Here is a 24,236-nt window from a genome sequence, read left to right as displayed (position 1 = left end):
ATATGTGAAGAGTACAATTGACTATGGTCTTTTGTACAAAAAATGTGAAGACTGCAAGTTAATTGGTTATTGTGATGTTGATTATGCAAGAGATCATGACACCAGGAGATCAACAACTAGGTATGTATTTAAGCTTGGCTACGGAACAATTTATTGGTGTAGCAAGAGAACACCAACGGTATCATTGTCAACCACTGAAGCTGAGTATCGAGCAGCAGCAATGGCAGCTCAAGAGAGTACATGGTTGATACAGTTGATGAATAATCTACATCAACCAGTAGATTATGCAATTTCGTTGTACTGTGACAACCAATCGAAAAATTCGGCTGGCGGAGAATCCTGTTTTTCATGCCAGAACTAAACATGTGAAAGTACATTACCACTTTGTTAGGAAAAAAGTTTTGCAAGAAGAGATTGAGATGATGCAAATCAAGACAGATGAGCAAATTGCTGACTTGTTTACAAAAAGCTTGAGTGTTGGAAAGTTTGAACATTTCCGTCGTCAGCATGGCGTGATTCAAAGAATGGAGGCTAACATTGAGGGGGTGTGTTGAAAATTCAATATTAGCCTAAATAAGTTCACACCTAAATTAATTTGATGTCATTGCTTACATCAATTTAGTTAGGTGAAAATTAAGTATTTTTCTCATGTTTTAATTTCAATGGTTTATATTATTTAGTGATTATTTTAATGAGTTATTTTAATGAGTGGTTTAGATTGTTTCTTGTAACCTATAAACACCCTACTTGTATTTGAGTTTTATCATCCAACAATCAAAGCTTAATTATAAACATTTGAAAGCTTTCTTAAGAGTTATTCCTTTTTGCAATTTTGTGAGATTATTTTAAAGAGAGTTTTTCTTCTTCTCGATCAATTAGAGTTTTTACTCTATTTTGATTCAACAGTTTATTGATAAAATAAAACCATCTAAACACTTAAAATTAGAATTTTGCACGGTTTCATAAAATTTCCTGAAAGTGACTCAATAAGTAGAAAAAAAGTGAATGAGATAGAACTTAGACATTCGTTCCGTCTGCATCTTTCATACTGACCATTAAACCTTTTGCTCAGTTCTTTCATCATATCAAAGTGACAAAATATAAAGATGATAAGGTGGAGCCGAACCAGATGATGTATTGGTACATCAGTTAGAGTTCCAAATCTTCCATTAATGCGCCCAACAATCTCATGGACCTGGCTTGTAAGCTTTTGATCTATGAAATTAAGAAAATAAAATGCAAGATTTTGACAGGACGGGAGGAAGTAAGCAATATTCACATTAGCAAAAAAATAATGTCAACTATAGTCAAGAAATCCTGCAATTATCAGCAAAAGTCAAGGAATCTTTAAAGTAATCTAGTAGAAGAAGAAAAATGTTGTAAGGAGCATACACTCAGTAACATCAGTCCTGGTAGGGACAGCAATTTGCAGGAGAACCACCTTATCACGCCAATGAGGATTTTCCTCAAGGAATTTTTCAAATGCCAAAACTTTTTGTGGTAGTCCTTTGATCATATCAAGTCGATCAACGCCTAACATTACCTTACAATTATTAAACATTAACCATGAGTAACTCAAAATATTTACATGTTTGCTTTAAAATGAATTATGATTGCTATAAGCATATTAACAAATATCAGTCAAGAGTACTAGACTGTAGTGCTTTCAACTAGGCAAAGAAGACAGGGTGAAATCAATTACTACCTTTCGGCCAGCGAACCTCTCTTTCAGCTCTTTCATGTGTTCTTGGACTTGAGGGAGCTCAAGAGCTCGAATGAACCGATCAGAATCAATCCCAATTGGGAACTGTAATTTCAAGTTCCCAAGAAAAGAAGTTGTTATAAGGAATAGTGTTACAGTGCTAAAAGACCTATAGAAAATAAATAAATGGAAATTGGAAGATGTTTAGAAAATAAAGAAACAGAAAAGGACCAGTTAAGACATACCGCGGCTACACGAGTCAGCTTTCCGTGATCCTCTATTCCTTCTGGTGTTCCCTCCAGCCCAGCAATACGAGTACAGGCACTAACAAAATGCCTTGCATAGTCATATGTGTGGAAGCTGGAAAGCCAACATGCCAGCAATTCAAAACAATACTACAAAAACGGCATAGAGAGCTTGTTTTTGGCAGAAGTAAAATACAATAAACAGAATGCAAGAAGTGATAGAGTACATTTTAAAACTAAACTGACAACAATTCCTTTGGTTGCAAGATGTTCTCTATCATCAGTTTAACCGACCAATAAGTTCTCTAACAATACATGAACACTGAAAAGAAAACAAGACAAAATGTATTTGCCTCAAATGTAACAATTCCAGAAACAAAAATATCTTACCCTACTAAATCAGCAGCAAGTACAGATTTGAGCAGAACCGTCCGAGATGGCAGCGTCCTATGGATTTCAGAAGAAGGAAAAGGAGTATGCAGAAACCAACCGACTTTCATGTTCTGGTTATAATCTTTCAAACATTTCGGAAGAAACATTAGATGGTAATCATGGCACCAAACCACATCCCCTTCCACATAATGTTCATTAACCACATCGGCAAACATCTGGTTTACTCTCTTGTAAGCATCAAACTGCGATTGAAAACTTCTAGTCGTCGCAAGGCGGTCTTCTTGTGGGAGTCCAAGGTAATGAAACAGTGGCCACAATATGTTGTTACAATATCCATTATAATATTGATGAACAGTTTCTTCATCAAGAAATACAGGTATACACCTCTGCATTAAGTAAAGCACAAGATTTAACATTAAACCTAAAACTTTCTAAATCATGAATTACATGTTAAATTGTTAAAAACATTAAGAACTTCATTTCTACAACCTTTTCTGCTAAAGCTTTTCTTAATGTCTTTTGTCCAATTTCATCAGGGACATTTACACCAGCCCAACCAATCCATCTTGTCTCAAATTCTTTCACACCTTCGTAACAAATTAAAGAATGCAGTTTGCAACTAAACAATTGAAAATGAATTCCAGAAAAAGAAAAGAAACGCAATGGGAGAGAATTCATAGTACTAAATTGCAGCCACAACTTAATGTAATGACCTTAATCTTAGCGTTTTATTTTTAGAAAATACTGCAACATCTACAATTGTGATACCGCCATACAGCAGTCGAAATCGTGACCACAATTTAGTACTATACGAGAGATAGAGAAAAAAGAGAGGCGATCGTTTGTTACCAAGAAGTGCACTGACTAAGCCTCCTACACTTATCTCAAGCTGCCAAGAATCATCCGCACGCCTAACTGCAGAAACTGGAAGCCTATTAGCAACCACCAACAAACGCTGTCTGGAAGGCCGGAAATCTTGCCTTTCGCATCTGTCAGAAGAACTTCTGTTGTTAACTGAAATGGTTTCTAATGATTCTTCATCGGTGAAACAACTTGAAGTTTCGGAATCAGGTGAATAAGGATCACTGTTCGATAACTCATTCGCACCATCATTCAATGACTTGTTGAATTTCCTCAACTCCCTTTCTCTAAGAAGTCTCTCCAATCTTGTCCTCGGAGTGCCGGCGGCGTTACATCTGCTCCCTCGCATTCCGTTGATTTTATTTGACAAAGCCTAACAAATCAAAATAGAAACAAATAAATAAATTACAAACCATATATAATATATATATATATATACACACACACACAAAAAAAGGGGTTATTTTATTTCACCAGGTTGTTACTGCTATGCGAAATGCAGGCATCTGCTGATGAAATCGACATTGAAGAAGACGAAAAAGGGTAATATGGAGAAGACGAAGAGGGAAGAGAGCAATTTGGGAAAATTGCGGATATTGTGGGATGCCAAGTCAAAGGTTGTGGTGGTCGTTAACACCAAAGAGTTAGTCCGGAAAAAAATCCATCACCGTATATATATATATACACACTCAGCAGAATCTTCAGAGGTTATTCGTAGACCATGCAATGCAAATGTGCTATATCCGTAACGTACGAATCCAGAATGGCTGGTCCATTGAGTTACGTTTATCGTGCATAACTAACCATGATATTTCTAGGAAACAACCAATGAAATTTAAACTACGATATCACCATTCATTCTCAATTACGTTGAGGGCCTCCTTTTTTTACCATAACTGTCATTTTAATTCTATCCAAATACTAAAAAATATCATGGGATAGTTCTAAGCAACTTAATATAAAGCCAAGAAAATGTGCGACCGAAAATTTTATAAACAATATAACATTTTAGGTTGCGCAGAACTTAAAATATTAATATTTTAACTTTTTCAGTTCAACCGAAAATATTATGAAAAAAATGTTATGTTAGGTTGCTCGGAACCTAAAATATTCCGAATAATGTTTGCATTCAAAAAATATTATAAAAAATTAATATTTTAAGTTACACTTAATCTAAAATATTATATTTGTTTATAAAATTTTCAGTAGTGTCTTTTTTTAGTATTATATTAAGAGTATAATATAAAATGGCCGGATATAAAGCATGTGTGGTTTATGAGCTTATTTAGACGGCCGCTACCATCACGTGTGAAAGTGAATGAGATGATAAGTACTCTCTTTATTACGATACGAAACATGGGAAAATCTCAATGTTATATTCTTAATTTATAATTAAAGAAATACGTTATTGATTTTGTTATTATTTTTTAATAAAATTGATAAAATTTTATTGGAAATATTATTATTTCTATCGATTTTATTATTATTGAGTATTTTACCGATTTTGTTATTATTGGACATTTTACCGGTTTTGTTAACATATCCGATAAAATGTTACCTTAAATATTATTTTTTCTATCGGTTTTGTTATTATTGTGCACTTTACCATAAATGTTAAAAAATATTAATATTTTATGAATAAATAATAATGTTTTAGGTAATTTTTTACCAGTTTTATTAAAAAATAATAACAAAATCGATAACGTATTTTTTTAGTCGTATATTAAGACTTCGTACGATAGAACCTTTCATGAAACATGGATAAAGAAAAAAATGAGTTAAACTGATTTGGAATGAAATATATAAATGTTATTTATTTATTTTAAATATTTACTCATATAACATAATCGATATTTATTAGTATATGAGTACTTGAGACATATTTTTTAGAGGAAGAATAACGTTGTAAATAAATTAAACTTCGAATGAATCTTTTATCATACTCTTTCTTCCCCATTAAAGATTTTTTTATTGACTTTTTAAAAGTTAATTTTTTTAAACTTTGATCAGAATTATTTTAAATATATTCAATAATTAAATTTTATAAAATATATATTTGAAAATTACTCGATTGAAGGTTTTTAAACAATAATAGGTTTTAAATAATAACTACTCAAAGTTTAAAAAATGACCAAAAAATGTCAATAATGAACATATTTTATGAGTCAATTAAAATTTGTGTATAATGTTCAAAAAACTTATGTGCATGCATTCATTTGTTTTTTTTAATTAATTTAAAGGTGATTATAAGGTAATATTTTTTTAAAATTCTCAATACATTTGACAATGAATGCTTAAACACTATTGACATAAAATGTGTTCGAACCCAAGACATCTAAAGATAACAATCACTCATTTAACTACTAAGGTAACTTAATTCATACACGCATATTTATTTGAAATGCACATAAACACGTATAATATTATGTTCACAAATAATAAAAAACAAACTATAAATAAGTATATTTTTTTTTCAAAATTTTATTTAAAAAATTATTTTTTAATAAAATTTAAAAATTCTGTGAAGTCTTAAAAAGAATTCAAACCCTAAAATATTTAATTTCAAACTTTCTATCATCGTCGTCGGTCATCTTTAGTCGTTATCATTAATCGATCATCCATTCATCGTCGCTTACCGTCACAAACACTATCGTCGAATTCATCATCTTAAGAGGCAGATAGCATTTATTAAGAATTAACAATTTAAATATTTAAGATTTTAGAGATTAAAATTCAAAGATTTAAGAATTTGGAAAAAAAAATAAAGACAATGATTGGTTGATGTATGGGCGACGATGAGTGCTTGATCGGTCTACTATCACTATGACGACCAAAAATGATTAAAAACAATAATGAGAGGTTTAGAAATGGGAATATTAGGAATTTTGAGTGGTTTTCGAATATTTTTAATGATCATAATTAATTAAATACTTAAAATAATATTATCATTTTTTTTATTAAATCCTAAAAAATATTAGACATGACTGAAAGAAACTTTAAACAACTACTTTGGCATTTTTAATTGAGTATTACTACAAGGCTTAAATGTCCTATTATCTCTTGAAATATATCGTTTCTATTGAATTGCCTCTTAAAATATTTATCGGGATATTTGATCTCTCAACTATAAATCTTTTTTTTATCTGACTAAATGAAAATTAATTAAGAAAATAAAATAAATGACATACCAAAACTACCCCTCTCTTCCCCCTCTCCCCCCCCCCACCTTTTCTCCATCTCAGCCGTGAAATTCCCTCTCTCCCACCTTTTCTCCATCTCAGCCGTGAAATTCCCTCTCTCCATCTCCACCGTGAGACTCCCTTTCCCCAACCCCAACATCCCTCTCAATTAACCAAAACCCATCGACAATGTAAACGACTTGTTTAACTTTTGATTGTTTCACGGTCTGCTTATATAATTTGATCTTAATGTTTTCTGGGTTTTTATCTCTATTTTTTCCTTCTTTCCCCTTTCTCTTGATTGTGGGTTTTGTTTTGGTAAAGCATAAGAGGAAAATTTGAAATCTTTTAATGTGTGTTGATTTTGGGTGATTTCTGAATTATGATTCTGCTCGTGTTGGAGGAGGAATAAGAAATAAGAACTAGGCTCATCCACAATATTTATAATCTTTGAAGATGATTGTCGCCTCATACATACATCCGATTATGAATGGCTTTTCCTTCTTCTTCCAAGGCTTTCAGAGTATGTATCCAATGAGTAAAGCTAACAGAGAAAGAGGGTTAATGTTCTTGTTCTTGTTTCATCCTTTTTTATTCAAAAAAAAAAAAGGTTACCCAATGAACCCAATTTAAAATTTTGTTAATTTTCATTATAATTGAATCTGAACATTTCTTTTTGTTTCTTCCAGATACAGATGCGGAAGTGGAGAAGGAAAAGGAGGGTTATTGTACAAACTTGTAGACCCAAATCCTCTACAGTTACTAAACCACCACCACCGCCTAGTCCTCCGCCATGGCTACCACCACAGCTGCCACCGTGTCACATTTTTTCAGGAGCTGCATCTAAAACTTCAACCAAGGCTCCGGCAGAATTCAAGCTAGGTTTGGCTTTGGAACCAATAAAGCACCGCCACAACCCAAAAAATCAGCCATGAAACCGCCTCTGAACGCCTTGTATGGTTCTCAGGGGCGAACCCGCCGGAATGGCTGAACGGAACAATGATGGGAGACCGAGGGTTCGACCCTTTCGGGCTGGGTAAACCAGCGGAATACTTGCAGTTCTATTTGGACTCGTTGAACCAGAACTTGGCGAAGATTGTGGCTGGGGAGGTCATAGGGGTGATTAACGAGACGACAGAGGTGAAACCGACGCCGTTCAGACAGACATGGAGGTGTTCGGTTTGCAAAGGTTTAGAGAGTGCGAGCTGATTCATGGGAGATGGGCAATGTTGACCTGTTGGGTACTCTTGGTGCTATTGCTGTTGATTCATGGGAGAGGGGTAGTTTTGGTATGTCATTTATTTTATTATTTGATTTTCATTTATTTAGATAAATAAAATAAAAATTAAAAGAAGATGTGGCACGTGAATTTTATTTTTAACGATATTAATAATTAATGGTAAACAGATTTATAATTAAAAATAAAATATCTCATAAAATATTTTAATAGATAATTCGGTACAAATAATATAGTTTAGATAGAACATTTAAGCCTTACTATAATAACTTAATTAAGCCCAGTCCAGTTATAGGCTCTATTTCGGCCCTAAATTAAGCGATTCCGCCTCCTTTAAAATTCACGGCGGAACATCTCGTCAACAGTAAGAAAACCGCCATGGTTTTACGACCGCGTGCAACCGTAATATTTTTCATTCTTCTCGCCGCAACCGTACAACAAACCGTAGATTCCATTTCTTACTCTCAATACGGAACCTTAGTCTCCCTCTCCCAATCCCTCCTGACTCGCGTTTCCAACTTACGATCCGCTCGCGGTGACGTTGATGGCTCTAAACGCGCAAGGCTAATCGCTGAGAAGCTGGAGCGGTGGCAAGGGGTTGGATTGTGGGGCGCGGCGTGGTCGGTAGGATGGGACTACGTTTGGAACTACGGCTGGGGTAGAGATCTGGATTATACCGAAATCTTCGGCGTCGCATCGGATTTAAACCAGTTAGGTAGAATGTTGGGCGAGTTGACTCGGCCTAATTCGGAGATGGACAGGGCTAGCTGGGTTGCTGGAAATTACAGAAAAGCCCTCGTCATTTCGAAACGGATGTTTAACCGTCTTCTCAAAGTGTTTAAAAAATCGGTACGTTCCTGTTTCAATCGTTTTCTTTAATGTTCCAATTTATTAATTAGAGTTCTAATTTTAGATTGATTCATGTGTTGGTGAAAAAAAATGGGCAGGGGGTATTAAGGGACATAACTGAAACGATGCAAAGAGAAGTACTGGAAGGAGGCCTACTGAGTGACTGCCTGGAAATTGGGAGCAATGACTTGAGAGGACTGATTCAAATTTTAAAAGATTTAGCTTCACAGTATTCTACCCCTAATTACTCCCAAGAATTGTGATTCGATCAAACAAATTGGACAATTACTGGTAATCTTTCTTATCTTTCAGTTGTTTCAAATTTGTATCCAACATGTACTTGGAATTTGGGTTATTTCACATCAACTTAATTCAAATTGGATTTGTTAATTTCACTTACCAAAGTCGACTGAGCATCTTAACTCAAATTTCCCCCAATTATTAAATTTTATCCATTTATGGCTTCATCCTTGATTGATCGATGATGAGAGCATTAATGGCTTGTTTCCTGATTTCCTGTAACCAAGGTACACATTGAATGAGTGTTTTAGAATTACAAAATGAAGACGATCAAAAGTAAACCCAAAATTAAATAGGAGTAGCCGAAAGGTACCGTGATTTCTCTATGGAGTTGGTGAAATGGCATGTGATTGGACTTCCATTTTTCTTCTGTGGACCAACTTGATGATCTGCATCGAGCTTTTGGAAATTGTCTTCGCAAATGTCAATTTTCCAGAAATAAAAAACAAACTAAACGGTGAACGAATAAAAAGGCAATGAAACAAATTAATTGGAGTTAAGTGATGCTGCCTGGAGAGAAGCTGACAGTTATGCTCGGTGTGGGGGAGTTGCTAGAGATAGTTCTGGCACTTGGTCATTCGGGTTTTCTAAGTTTATTGGAGCTTGCTCGATGATTGATGCCGAGTTGTGGGATGCTTATATTAGGCTCAATTTTGCTTGGGATGCTGGATTTTGTCAGATTATTCTTGAGCTTGATAGTATGGAAGCTTTAAACATTCTTAAATCGGATCACAATGGAGCATACTCGTTAAGCTGTCATCTTAATGAGTTGACGAGACATAATTGGTGTGTTCAAATTCAACATGTCATTCTAACAGTAACAAAGTTGTTGATGCCTTGGCAAAAAGTGCTTCATTCGACAACTTGGATCCTATTCTTATTGCTTCTCCGCTGACCTCGATTGTTAGACTCTTGCAAGAAGATAGAATGCTGACTGATTCTGTTACTGGTTAATTTATGGTTGATTATTTGTTGTTGTAGTTTGGTTCTCTGTTGGAGTTTGTAGATTACACGTGTATTCTTTTCCTCCATCTAGGTTAGGGAGGTTGAGGTTTTTAATGAGGCATGTGTTAATCCTCTCTTGTATGGTTTCTTCTTGAGACCTTTTACTTTTTTTCATCATGTGGGAGTTCGAATTAATTCATGTTTATTTACTTCTATCCATGTGGAGGGGGGAAGAAACTTCTGTACTCGGCTACAAAATTTATTTTGTACATTGAAGGGGTTCCATTTTTTTATTAATAGAAGTTTTGGGTATCGGTATATACGGTTCTAATGAACCAACATTAAATTTTGAAACATTAGCTAATCAATCATACCTGTCGCACTGGAAAGAATATTCTATATTGGATTTCTTATTGCTTTTGCTGTCAAATGGCCAATTATACCCTTGCATACGTGCCAGACACCCACGGGGAGGTCCATTACATTAAAAGAATCGTTGATGTTCTTAGAGGTCACGGGTTCGAACACCAACAACTGCAGTAAAGTTATTGAGCGTATTTAGAACAAATATTACTTTATAATCACCTTAGCTTAATAAAAAAATCTTATTTTTCATAAAAAAATGAAACAACTTAATTGAAATCAATCCTCTATCTATGACTGATTAACATCCTCATCACTAATATAGAGTTGAAGAAAAGATAAAAGCTTCTATTTAGTGCTCATTAATTGAAATCAATCCTCTATCGATGACTGATTAACTTTCTTGTATTGGATTTTGATCAAAATATAAAACCTTTTTTGGACTTACATCACACATTTAACTTTCTATAATTAATTTTAAAAAATATATATATATATATATTATCAAAATCAACATAACCATCATCGATCGATAATAATGTTTAATTTTCTCACCACGATTTTATAAAAAAAATAACAATTTATCGTAAAATATACTACATTCTCATAAATTTAAAATAAAATGAGTTATCATCATATCATACATAGTCTAACCTACTTCAATTGTAAAAGCTAAGAACTTTATCACCGATTCTCGCCCTTTCCACGATTCATCCAACACTCTATATATACACTTACAAATCAACACTTATATTCCCATACCTTACGCTGTCACACATCTCCATTGTTATTCCTTTTTTCCTTCTTTTGGAGCTTTTAAGTTGCTGGTAATGTGGAGAAATGTTGTGGGGTTGTATGGTTGGTTTTAAGGTTGTGCTTTGGGTTAGAGGTGCCCCTCAAGTCCCTTGTTACTTTATTTTCGGGGATTCATTGGTGGACAATGGTAATAATAATCGACTGTCGTCATTGGCTAAAGCTAATTACTTGCCTTACGGCATTGACTTCCCTAATGGACCGACTGGAAGGTTTTTCAATGGTAAAACTACCGTAGATGTCAAAGGTGAGCTTCTATTAATCCATATTTTTCTCTTCTTTCGTTTGTTTGACTGCTTAAACCAAGTATGTCTTTCAACTGAAAACAACAGTTTGAAGGTATACACCAATTTGGATTAGATTATGACTTATTTCAACACCGTTTTTATCCTGCAGCTCAACTCTTGGGGTTGGACAATTATATTCCACCTTACTCCGGCTAGCGGCCGACAAATACTCGGAGGAGTTAACTATGCATCCGCGGTTGCCGGAATCAGAGAAGAAATCGGACAGCAACTGGTAAAATTAATGGTTTTTATAGTTATAATCCCACCATTTAATGTTGGGAACTAAAACTTTCGTCTGCAAACTTGTCCTATACAGGGAGCTTGGATCAGTTTCAGCGGCCAAGTCAGAAATTACAAACAAACAATTTCACAAGTAGTGAACTTGCTTCGGAACGAAGCCACAGCACAGCAAATCACTTGAGCAAATGTATTTACTCAATCGGACTCGGTAGCAACGTTTACCTTAACAACTATTTCATGCCCCTTTATTACTCGAGCAGCAGACAGTACCCCAGAGCAATTTGCCGATGTTTTTATTCAAGAATACACTCAGCAGCTTCAGGTCACTGTATCTAGTTTCCATTGATCTTTACATATAATTCCCAGTTTTGTTTTCCCACAAATCTCTGACAATTATAAATAAAAATGGTTTAGGCTTTGTATAACTACGGAGCGAGGAAGTTTGTGTTGATCGGGGTGGGTCAGATTGGTTGCAGTCCCAATGAATTGGCTCAATACAGTCCAGATGGTAGAACTTGTGTGGAGAGAATTAAAGGTCTGGTTGATCAATTCAATAACGCCAATTCTGATTCCAAGTTCTTCTACATAAATGCTTAAGGAATTTTCCAGGACATAACGAGCAATCCTTTGACTTAAGGTAAACGACGGCGGGCAGTTGTTAACATCGATTAGACGTTGAACATTAGTAGTGTTGTATTAATGGTTTTGTTTTTGTGTTTGTGAATGTTCAGGTTTTAAGGTAACAAATGTAGGGTGATGTGGGGTGGGGAGAAACAACGGACAAATTACCTGCTTGCCTGCATAAACTCCATGCCCAAATAGGAACGAGTACTTGTTTTGGGATGCTTTTCATCCAACTGAGGCTGCAAATGTGATCGTTGGGCGGAGATCTTACAGTGCTCAGTCTTCCATCGATGCTTACCTGATCGATATCCGCCGGTCTTGCCCAGCTCTGAAGATATATCCTCCGGTAGGATTTTTCTAAGGGATTTGTCATTTGATTGCTATGTCAAGTACCAGAGTTTGTATCATCAGTTATAATGCTAATGAAACATTAAATTGATAGTGTTTGCTATTAGCCCACAATATTATATTTGCGGCTGTTCATTATTGCAAACATGCCTTCATATACTGTATGGAAACAACTTGATAAGTTCAACTTAGATTATTTCTCCTTCACCCACCGACGCTGCCACTGCTACAGCCACCATGCCGATGCCGGAGCTGTTTCTGACCAAACAATAAATAAGAAAAGCTTAAAACCTACATAAATAAATATATCGTATCTACATATATCATGATATATATGATAAGGTTTTAGGTTAAATTTTAATGATTAAAAATAATTACTTAATCGATATGAAGAAATGAAATGGGTGAAAATAATTATCAAATAACCAAAAAAAAAAGGCTACAACTAATAATATTCCTTTTCCTTATAGTGGGAAAATCTGATCTCTCTCGTACGATTCTGAAATAAATTATAATATGATTTTTTTACGAATTAAAAGGCATGGTATTAATTACTTCCTATCAACAGGATAGGCATGTATAATAGAAACTAATCTGAATATTGGAATGAAAATGGCTAAAGGAAATGAACAAAGACCATTCCACAATGATGTGCGATGTTTAAAAGCAGAAACACTTGACATAACAATGTTATATTTACTGGAAAATATAGCCGAGTTTTCTGAAAATCAAATATTGAGACTGAATAGAGGGGGGGAAAGGAGAGTAGTCATAGACCTAATAATCAGACTATCAACCGTAAAGGAAAAATAAACAAACAAAAAGAGCCACAATGTACACAATAATGGAACGAACAAGGACCGCCTGTACTGCAAAGAATGTTTTTTTTATAGGACTGCAAAGAATGCTTACTTGTGGGAAAAGGGTAATCCTACCAAAACAATTAATGGATCAGTAATTCAGTAATGAGTACTTAATACGCAATACAATCTTCCCCTTGTCCACCCCAAGCTTCGCCCCTGTAACCAACCAATGCCCTGGACTATCCTGTGCTCCTTTCAACATTTCTGTTGAGTCCACAATTTTTGCAAGTTTCCCCACATGGCTCGAACTATCCTCCTTTTTACTCTCAGAACTTCTCTCAATTGAAACTGATGATGAAGATCCGTCAGTCCTCTGCCCAGTTGAAAGGCCGGATGGACTATGATCCCACACGGATCGCCTTATTGTGCACCCTGGTACTTTGGAGAAGAGGAGTTTGAGGTGTAATACGTTTTTGGAACCAAAGTCCCATACACCAAGCTGAGCCCCTGTGACAATGTGAACACCGGAGAGGTCTCCAATGCAAGTGTCGGTGTGTTCTATCGGTGCAGTGCTTACATGGGAGAAGTTCTTCCACTTGATAGGTTCAAACCAACGGCTGTCTTGCTCCTCAGGACCTTGCCACTTCGGTGCACCTATGGCCATGTGCACATCCCAGTGGGGTTGAAGTATTTTTGGAAGAGACACTAGGTGCTGCAAATGAATTGCTAGTCTGTTCTGCTTGCTGCCTTCTAAGCTAAGCCTAAGCCCAGTGACTGGTTTACGGCCAACTGTTACCTGAAATATCATTGCATGTGCTAATTTAGCAGGAGAAGGGGGGAAAAACTATTTGAGGCCTTATGAAGTTATTTACTATGGCTCCAAGAAAGACTCATTGTTTGTCTACCCATTTTATACCACAGGGGAAGAGGAGAAATGCTGATGATCATAAGTATTCTTAAGGTTCTGAAATATCCCATCAATGCTACTCAAAGTTACGAAAAAGCTCTCTATATCATTTATCATACAATAAGCATACATATATCAATTTATCACACAAAATACAAGCCTCCATAAGTGCCGGAAGAAACATTTGCAATAAATCAATTGGCAGAACTAAATAAAAACTGAGGATGTGTGCCCTGGTTGCTTCATGTTTTCTTACAATTTATTAACCGTGTTTCATTTACTTTCTTAAAGTGGAAATAGATATCAAACTTCAAGGTAATATGCAAGATAATTATGCACTAGAGAAACATTTGATATAACCCCTTAGCACTTTCCCTCATACATCCAATAACGTCGTTTCCCCCCCCCCCCCCAATTTAGACAATACCTGATCTGGGCTGATATAAAGCTTGGGGCCCATTAAGCTAAACTGAAGGGATGAACACACCGGTTCCTTCCTTTGAATGTTGCTTTGTTCTGGAGCCCAAACTCGAGCAATTTGAAAATCCAGGAAATATTGTAAATCCTCGATCGGTGGCTTGTCTGGTAAAAGGAAACAATGAAAGTTAAGTAGACCCTTGAGAGGAAGACAGAAAACATCTTTAATATCTTTGTAAGATAATCATATTGCATGCTGTTGAACAGTTGAAGAACTTACACTCCAAGTATAGTTCAATAGCACGGGCCAAATGTTTTATACTGGGCACTCCTTCAAGAAGAGAAACAATGGGGGTAAATGTCATGTTAATGACATCTGGTGCCGATTGCACAGTGTCTGCCCACCTGGCATGACTCTGCTCCAGGTCATCACCTCCTCTCCTCCTAAAAATGACTGTAACATCCTACAGAAGGAATTCTTTTAGCGATGGATTTCTTCACATAAAAGGCAAATATAAACGGCAACATATTTCCCTCGGAATTATGCATTCACAGAGAATGCTAAGTAATAAACAGCCAGATACTTAAAAAACTTGGGATCACCATGTTTAACCATAATACTAACCTTGTCTTTGTATTTTAAGGGTGCAGCACTTGACTGGCCTCTGGAGTCCTGAAACCTCTGATCCCCAATGTCTTTCACATAGTTCTCGATGTCTGCCAATGATAAAGGAGATGAATGGTGTTGTCTTACGTAAACAACATCTCTCCCACCAATTGTAGCAGAGGTAACAATGTGTGTACCATAATTTTCAATAAAACTGAAATAAAGTCGAAGAAAACATAGCAATATCAGCAATTACTATTTGAAGTTGTCTGCAAAGGCAAAATGATTATCTATGCCTCCTAGTGCCTATGACACCTCATCATAAAGAACATAGAGATAAGATTAGTGATACATATGATATGTTACATAGAGGAAATGATTTGGAGCTGAAATATGTTTGACTACCTCAGTATGAAAGCAACAACTACAAATATACAAAATAAACGGTACAACAAGAAACATACAGCTGAAGTAACAAATGTTTACTTTTTAAATATGAAGTTCATCCCATTTACCTTGCCAAAGATGCAGGATCCCAAGTGTAAGGAACAGCTCGTCTGACATCTTCATGCAGAACTAAATCCTGCTTTGCTAATTTGACTGTGTATAGGGGAATTAAATATCCAACCATGGCAAGGGATTTTGTAGCTGCAGCATCAACTCGCCAAGAACCAGTGAAATTGAACATTGCGTTAAAGCTTCCTAGTGGAACACGCCCTGATATACCAGATTTCTCATTAAAGTATCCTGACATCTGGAATTAAAAAATAAAGATGTTCATTAAAGGTGGCTTCTCAGTCTTTGCTAAACCAATGGCACTCGAAGTAGAACCATTACTTTTAACTAGGTAATTGTCACTCTATCTATACTAAAATGACCTTAGAAATACAATACATCAAAAAGGGCACAACATTCCGATAAATAGGACGTTCAACCTGGAGATGCCATTCATAACCAAACAGAATCGAGTGAATGTTTTATCCAAACAGTATGGATAGTGCCTAACCACTTTACCTCATATGACATCATCAACAATGCGAGTCCAGTCCAAATCAGAGATGAAGCAATGACTGGGATAGCGGCATACATTTATTCACAGAATGCACCCAAATCATGTATTGCAATATTCGGAAGAAGCATATCATCATACCAGAAGTTGAAAGCATGCCTTATCTAAAATCAAATGATGTACACAAAAGCGGTATACTGGCTCAGCATTTATCACTGTCAAATTCGATTTATATGGATCCTGCCTACAGGTTCTTTACTGTAATGCATTAGAGGTAGCGGAAGAAAACTTTACGATCAATAACATAGGCACAACATTTTGTAAGTATGCAGCAAATAACAGGAAAAGGAAGTTACTCCACACAGACACCATGGACAAATACTTCCTTAAAGGGATTAAACTGTATCGAGTTCAATTGTATCTATTTGGTGGAACAAATAATGTTCCCTTGCAACTGTTCTTTTCTCTTTCAGATTGATAATCAGACTACCTAGAGCCCTAGATAGGAATATTTCAAACAATTGCATTTATGCAAGCAAGTAAACAAATGGAAATCCCAGCATGTCCACACAATATCGAATTTCAAGCTTTGAAACAAATACCCAATCACCCCCAATGCCCATCTAACAAAATGATTTTCTCTTGAAAAGCAAACAAAATCAGAAAGAACAACAAATTAGAAACAGATCAAAAGGGGATAGAGGCGGCTTACCTCATGAAAGCTACAAACAGATTTTCTCTCGATGTCACTCTTTCCCATTGACCACTTAATATCAAAAGACACGTTGGGCACAACCACCCCGCCGGAGAAAACAAGATCGTCGGTATGGTCTTCATCAAGCTGAACCAACCTTGAACCAGGTGCCCCTTTGCAATATAACAGCCTTATATCTGACGTGACATCAAAGCCACGACCCAAAGCTTGAATTGAGCTGCTTAGAGTAGTAGTCAAAGCATCTGGGCTAGAAGATGAGCTCAAGCCGCTGCCGCTTCTTGTTCTTGGGTTTTCCATATATAAAAAAAATTGAAAGAAAAAAGAAAGCTTCTTTGATTCAGAGGACCCTCGAAAACGAAAGCTTTTTAATCTGTTTCAGGTTTCTGTTTCATGTTGTTTACTGGAAAAGAAAATGTAAATGGGATACGGCGATTGCGAGAGTTGGTGAGTTTTGTTTATGTTGGTGCTGTGTTTTTTTTTTTAAAGATGGTGCTGTTTTTGTTCTTTGTTCTAAAGGCGGATGTTGTTGAGTTGACTACAATAATCGCGAAAAACGCGTTATTTTTTTAGTTGTGTCTGAACAATAAAGTATTCTGAGCTGACTGGTCTTCATTGGATATTTTTATCAGATAAAAAAATCCTCCTCTGACTTTCAGATGCGTGACCGATTTTAATTCATCATATTCATTTCATTTTCCAAAATTTTAAGCAAAGTGTATAAACCCAGATTTTAATTGAATACATTATCATATTATAACTTGAAACATGAATCCTCTGCAAAAATAGGAGCTTTAAGCACCACATTCTCGTGCATATCAACTTTACATATAGCAAAGTTGGAGGCTTTAATCTCATTTTTTCTGCTTTATAGTTTAAACATTGATGCTTCAGTCAATTTATAGAAACTTCATTTTGTTGCTTTTTAAATATTATAGTATCAACTTTCAGAAATCGTGTATTTCTCAAACCGTATTAATAAATTAATTATCAACATGTCAACTTCATCTTAGGATCATTTGTTTTCTGTGCACATAAAAATTCCACAAAATAATGAAAATTTAAAATATTAAACTTCAATTTTCTTTGTATATTACCACTTGTATACATTTTAGATTAATAAAAAAAACTTAAATTTTCTTAAACAAAAATATGCCTTTCTGTTGTGTCGCGGACTAACCTTTAAGTAATCAAACAAACAAACAAAAAACAGGATAAGTCCCAAACCGGGCAAAAAGTATACATCCTTGTGCATTTCTAAAACTCATCAGATATACTGAAGATGATTAGATATTGCAGACTGTGACTCCTCTTTGGTTTCATGGATGCCATGAGCTGAAGCAGATGACGTTTCAAACTGAGATCCTGTAGATGTTGAAGTCTGAGCCTGACTTCTGGCGAAGCTTTGATTATGCATACTACGATGGTCTCTTATGGCTTTAAACCTCAAATCTTCATTGTAACTATTCGCGTTAGGGACTATATCAGGAATGGTAACTGTTCCTTCCAGCATTCCCACCACCTCAGACATTGTTGGCCTCTGGGAGGGTGTAGCTTCGGTGCATCAGACATTGTTGGATCCCAGCTTATCGTCCACCAACTCTAATAGCTCTCCACTTTGTTGTAAATGACAGGCCTGAAAAGGGCATAAAACACATGCATGGAACTCTAAACGATGCAAGCTCACTCAGCGAACCATTAAGGACACAGCCAGATGAAAACGAAAGAAACGAAGTTAGTTGTAGAAAGGGTATATAACCAGAAACATAGGGCTGAAAGTAGAACATATGATTATGAAGTACTAAATAAAGACACAAGGAAATGAAAATGCATGTATAAATCAGTGATTACCCAATCTAGAAGGCAAGAGTAAATAAAGACGCAAGAAAATGAAAATGCATGTATAAATCAGTGATTACCCAATCTAGAAGGCAAGTGTAATCGTTCGCTGGCCCATAATTCATATTGTGCTTGCCACTAACAAGCTCCAATGCCACAATCCCGAAGCTGTAAATATCTGCCTTGTAGGTCAAATAACCCCACAGAGCATACTCTGGTGCAATATATCCTCTGCAATTTTAACTTTTGCAATGTAAATTTACATTTAAAGGTCAAAGGAGGCTTTTTCAACTAAGACAACATTGCAAGAGATTAGTTGGCTTACATTGTTCTGGCAATACGTGTGCTGATGTGAGTTTTGTCCTCGTCATTGAGCTTGGCCAACCCGAAGTCAGATATTTTAGGATTTAGGTCTCTATCAAGCAGAACATTGGTACCTTTGATGTCTCTGTGGACAATTTTCAGTCTAGACTCTTCATGAAGAAACACTAAGCCTCTAGCTATTCCAACACAAATCTTTTGCCGAGTATGCCAGTCCAGATTTATTCGAGAGTTTTCTGGTCCTTAAGATGATCATCCCACGAAATGTTCCAAGATTTAGAATCGTTGTTCCATGTTTCCACAACGGAATCAGTTTGGAAATAGTTGTGCATTGAACTTACCAAACAAAGCCCGAGAAAGGCTATTGTTTTCCAAGTACTCGTATACTAGCAACAGTTGATTCCCTTCGATACAGCATCCGTAAAGTTTCACAAGATAGGGGTGATGCAAACATGAAATCATGCCCATCTCATTCAAGAATTCACCGTTACCCTGACTCGACATTGAAGAGAGCTGCTTGACAGCGACTATTGTTCCATCAGCGAGCTGACCCTGTCATCCAATCATGAAATTCAGCAGAATTCTCTAGAAGTAAAATTCCATATGAAAATGGAATTCATTTTGCAAGTATGTATACCTTGTAAACAGGTCCAAATCCACCTTCACCAATCTTGTTTCCGGAATCGAAGTTGTTAGTTGCCACCTTCATCTGCTTTAAGGTGAAAGAAACTGTTTGCAGATCCAATCCCTTGAGATCTGTAGGACGTACAAATGCGTTAAATGAGTTACTGATCCATTACATATAGATTTGTTTGCCGGAAAAAGAGAAGGTAGAAGGCCTCCAATTAGTCCAACATGTTCATGGAAGTTAGCTATTGAGAATTCTAAAAGGTTATTTTCATATATGAGATAAAATAAAGGAAAAGTTTATGGCATGAATTTTTCCAAAGCATTGGCTTCTACAACTGAAACAGCCCAAAACTTGTTCTCCTTGGCTCTTGGCTTTAAAATAGTATCTCCAGAAGAGAATACCAGATGCCAAGAATACGAGAAATGATCCTACAACACCAAAGACAATTGGCAAAGTCTTTGTTTTCTTCTCTTCATGCTTGGGTCTAAAATCTGAGAAAAGAACTCAACTCAGAAATTGTAAAGGAGGGTGAAGATGAGGATGAGATAGGAGGTGAAGAAGATCACAGACTGGGATCGACAGAGATGGCTGATATGAGTGGGCCATGGACTCCTCGAACAGGAATTGCTTGAGTGCCTTTTCCATCCCAGTAAAAGCGGATCTCTAGTTCATCATTTGTTACATTATAGTGTTTCGTTAGTGGAGTAAGAATCCCACCAGCTTCAGCTTCTATATTGAAGTCTTCTTCAACCAGCTGATCCTGCAACATGAAAATTCAGTGACACTTATTTATCTAGCAGAACAGAATGGTATGTCAATAACTTAACTAATATGCTGGCCACGCAATTCACTGGACAAACACCATTGCGAAAGGAATTAGTTTCACAATCATCATTAATTACCTGGATATAAATGTTGAAAATCCGCCTCCCAAGTCTTCCATATCTCGTGCTATTGGTGATTTCAATCTCCGCAAAATGTAATCTCACTGAATAGCTCCCATTCTCTAAACAATATCGATAATAAGTAATTGAAAGTGGAGATAGACGCGCTGTAGCATACAACTGGTCAGACACGTTTATTGTCTGCTTTACATAACGTGACGTGACATGAAGTTCATCATTGTCATCCCTGAAGTCTCCAGTGCTACTAAAACCCCAGTTATCGCCATTCTCATATAATGTTGCAGCACCACCTAAACCAGATTTCACATCTCCCACATACATTGTCCCATTCACTTTCACATCATTATTTCCACCGCAATTGATATACATAGAATGCCAGTCTGCCAAAAATAAGACAACTATCTTTGCTTCAAGGAAAGAAGCTGAAAGATTCTATTGCAGATGTTAAAAAGCTAATCAGCTTGCTAATGGTAACCGTTTCCAAGTTAGTATATTAATGTAGATCTTTTATATTAGCTTGGAAAAACATTTTTGGAAAAAAAAGGCTAGCAAATTGGTAAGCATGGATTTAAGGTAAGTATATAATCGATTTTAAGGCACATGTTATAATGTACTCACATTTCTGACATTTGAAATCACTACTGCATGGAATAACTCCTCTTTTACTGTTGGGTCATGAGAAAAGGAAAACACCAAAAATAAAGGACAGATTAGCGATAAAATGATTATTATGTAGAACCGTAATTGTACAAATACTCATTATTTTCATATAGAAAACATGGAAATGAAGTTTTAAACCTCACATTGTGTATTGACAGAAAATTTTGGTGGCCTTAGATAATCTATGATAATTAACTCAAGAACTTACAGGTATTCTGTCGAACAACTGCGGAACAAATTTACATTATCCCTATTTAAAAAAAAATGCAGTAGATGTCAATAACCTTAAATCTCAGGAAGCATACGGGAAGAATATGCTTCTATTCAACTCAAAGAAGAAAAAATAACTAACAATTTCCGTAAAAAAGCAGGTTGACCGGGGCTTGGCCATGTGAAGTTATTGTAGGAAAGATCTCTGAATGCAAGAAGGAAATAGAACTGTTTTCTCAGAAATCTCTGCATGCTAAGAATTCAAATATATATTCCTAGTTACAATCCTAACAGAAAGTACATACATGGCAACTCCTGTCTGCAAGATCGAGTCTGGTATATTTCCACTGAGATTGTTGCCTGTAAGATAGCTGATTTCAATCATATCAATCAGTTTAATAGGCATTGCAGGTAAATATAGAATGTTGCTACAATGCTTTCATGATTTCTGTCTAGAACGGTTAAATAAAACTTACAGGAATCTTAAATCATGAGGGAAAGCAGCTCTAACAACTTCCCCACTCAACATGTTAAAACTGAGGTCCCTGTCCAAATTCACAACTAAATATGTCTTAGGTTTTTTTCTGGTGCTAATAGGTCAGCTGATATCAGTCACCGAATAAAACAATTAAAAGAATATGATAATTTTGGGCCAGGGACATATATGTAATAGCAGCATAGAGATCTGCACTTAATAGTCTGCAATTTGCTGTTTTCTTTAATTGATGAATCATGTTTTACACTTACAAAATACGTAATCGACTCATCTGCCAGATCTGTCAGGGAATTTGCCCAACAATGTTGCATTTTTTCAATACTCTACAATTTCCAAGAACAGCCATATCAGATTAAATGATAAAAGAGCTAATATCATATGGCTTCATAAATATAAGATAGGCAGCAAATGTACATCCGACTGATTGCCGTCATGTTCCAAAGGTCAGGAAAACACTGAGTTGTTCCATTTATATCACTGTTTATCCTGCAAGTAATCAATTCCATTACAAACAAAAAGATCAGCAACAATTAATTTATTAAAAAATTATTGTCAATAATCTTCTGCTTAGAAGCTTTCAGTGCTTACAGTGTTATTAAGTTTTCCAAAGCTGAGATGGATGAAGGAATAGGACCTGTAAGTCCGCTCGCCTGCATTTCTCTTGTTTGATTTAATTAAAGCATAAACAATCAGCTTTAGAGAAAAATTACAAGTTTACAAATACCATAAACTTTAAAGAAACTTAAAAAACATTTCCAAAGATGAGGATCTTACAATCTCCTAAGTTTCTTCCAGTTCTGAATGAAAGCCGGTATGCTCCCATTAAAGTTGTTGTCATTTATCCTACTGAATTTTATAAAGTAAAAATCTTTATAACTTAAGTTTCTACCAAGCTTTTAGTGGCATTCTACTAGTATAAGTTAACGAAAAACCTTACAAGTCTGTCAAGTTTTCCAGATCTGCAACTTGAACCGGCAAATTTCCAGCCAGTCTGTTGGAAGACAATCTTCTGCAAAGATAAATATAAACTTTCTTCTGTCAAAACTATGCTACTTATTCCCATTTCTAAATGTATAGCACAGGAAAGTAAGAAAATTATAGAAACGAAATTCCTTACAAAGTTCTCAAGTTAACTAACTTTCCTATCTCTGGAGGGACTTGCCCTGAAAATTGATTTGCTTCGAGGTCTCTGTAAAGTACATACATTGAAATTACTCGAAATGATTGCAACTTCTCCCTCACTAATTTAAAACCTAGATAATTTGTGTGCCCATATGTCCTCGGGAGAGTGAAAAGCATATGGTGTCACAATCTTAGCACAAAACTTACAGGTATCTAAGGCTGGTAATGTTCCCCAAATAAGTCGGAATACTCCCAGATAATCGATTCCCGAAGAAAGAACTGGAATAAGGTCGCTCGGTTAGCCCCAAAAGAGAATAACACAGTTTTCTCTTCACTCAAAGATTGATCATATACAAAGGAGACAATAACTTACATGAATTTGAGTTGCATTGAAGCCCATTCAGGTGGGATTGTCCCACTGAGATAGTTATATGCAAAATCACTGCATACCAAATAGGCTTAAGCTTAAACACATTCAATAAAGAAAGAACAGAGAATTAAGAAAGAAAGCTAGAGATGCTTACACAACTTTGAGATATGGAAGATTTACAATTTCAGATGGAAGCACTCCCGGAAGACTCTGAAGCTTGAATACTCTAAAAAGTCCAAAATCAAACCCCCAAATATCAGCCATTTTAAGCACTTTTATTTTGGTTGGTTCTCTCTTTTCTTTTTTTTCTTTTTTTGGGAAACTTACATATGTGTGACGTGGCAGATTCCGTTTTGGCAAGTGCAGGTAATGTTTTTCTCGGCACGCATGCCCACCGTGCTCACTTGCTCCGACACATTGCAACTGCCGGAATCGAAACTCCAGTCGTCACTTCCCATCGTTTTGGCAACTTGATTCAGAACATTCACTAACAAAACCACGAATCAAACAACAATAACATTACTACTACTACATGAAATCCAACAATACAGCAATAAAATGGGGTTTAAGCCCATGTTATAAAAAGTTCAAAAAAAAAGAAAAGGAAATGGTTATTTTTACCCTCTTCTTGGGGCAACGTAGCGGCATCAAGCTGGTGTGTGTTTAACCAAACAAAAGAAAGAAGAGCTGATGGCAGAAATGCGATGGGGTTTGGGAATAGCATGATTGAAGCAGAGCAAAAACATTCGATCTTCTCAGCAACCAATCTGGGTCTCGCCTTGTTGTTCAACTTTTCTCATCTTTTTCCCTTACTTTTTGCAGTTTTCAGACAAAATATCAA

General features: G+C 35.9%; 3 protein-coding genes and 3 pseudogenes across 5 annotated transcripts in view; 3 read left to right on the top strand and 3 right to left on the bottom strand.

Annotated features, from left to right (window-relative positions):
- The window catches only part of LOC120131696 (alpha,alpha-trehalose-phosphate synthase [UDP-forming] 1-like), an 11,451-nt gene extending 7,579 nt beyond the window's left edge, over positions 1-3,872 (bottom strand). The window contains exons 1-8 of one of the 2 annotated variants that reach the window (XM_039148627.1): positions 3,676-3,872; positions 3,190-3,574; positions 2,830-2,927; positions 2,338-2,726; positions 1,948-2,062; positions 1,706-1,807; positions 1,393-1,543; positions 1,127-1,215 (exon numbers count right to left, since the gene is read on the bottom strand). In XM_039148627.1, the coding sequence (XP_039004558.1) occupies positions 1,127-1,215; positions 1,393-1,543; positions 1,706-1,807; positions 1,948-2,062; positions 2,338-2,726; positions 2,830-2,927; positions 3,190-3,574; positions 3,676-3,726 (1,380 nt within the window). In that variant the 5' untranslated portion in view covers positions 3,727-3,872. The remainder of the gene's footprint in view (positions 1-1,126; positions 1,216-1,392; positions 1,544-1,705; positions 1,808-1,947; positions 2,063-2,337; positions 2,727-2,829; positions 2,928-3,189; positions 3,575-3,675) is intronic. The other variant, XM_039148628.1, reaches the window with a different exon arrangement.
- On the bottom strand, positions 2,756-24,236 carry LOC120131697 (annotated as a pseudogene).
- On the top strand, positions 7,075-7,795 carry LOC120131819 (annotated as a pseudogene).
- Positions 7,918-8,786, top strand: LOC120131700. The gene is made up of 2 exons (XM_039148632.1): positions 7,918-8,466; positions 8,565-8,786. Exons 1-2 carry the CDS (start codon positions 7,996-7,998, stop codon positions 8,727-8,729), a joined length of 636 nt encoding a protein of 211 aa, XP_039004563.1. The 5' UTR covers positions 7,918-7,995; the 3' UTR covers positions 8,730-8,786.
- Positions 10,915-12,399, top strand: LOC120131818 (annotated as a pseudogene).
- LOC120131698 (MACPF domain-containing protein CAD1-like) lies at positions 13,312-17,236 on the bottom strand. Of its 2 annotated transcripts, none has more exons than XM_039148629.1 (6): positions 16,842-17,236; positions 15,636-15,874; positions 15,139-15,334; positions 14,794-14,977; positions 14,524-14,678; positions 13,312-13,985 (listed from the first exon to the last, which is right to left on the bottom strand). In XM_039148629.1, the coding sequence occupies exons 1-6, from the start codon at positions 17,139-17,141 to the stop codon at positions 13,338-13,340; spliced, it is 1,722 nt and encodes a 573-aa protein (XP_039004560.1). In that variant the 5' UTR covers positions 17,142-17,236; the 3' UTR covers positions 13,312-13,337. The 2 variants fall into 2 exon arrangements, with proteins under 2 accessions (XP_039004560.1, XP_039004561.1); XM_039148630.1 differs by lacking the exon at positions 16,842-17,236 and adding an exon at positions 15,958-15,998 and having other exon boundaries at positions 13,313-13,985.

The sequence above is a fragment of the Hibiscus syriacus genome, unplaced genomic scaffold (assembly GCF_006381635.1).
Source record: "Hibiscus syriacus cultivar Baekdansim isolate YM2019G1 unplaced genomic scaffold, ASM638163v2 tig00110556_pilon, whole genome shotgun sequence".
NCBI lineage: Eukaryota > Viridiplantae > Streptophyta > Magnoliopsida > Malvales > Malvaceae > Hibiscus > Hibiscus syriacus.
Note: the sequence above shows the minus strand (reverse complement) of the source record. Positions and strands in the feature narration are given on the sequence as shown.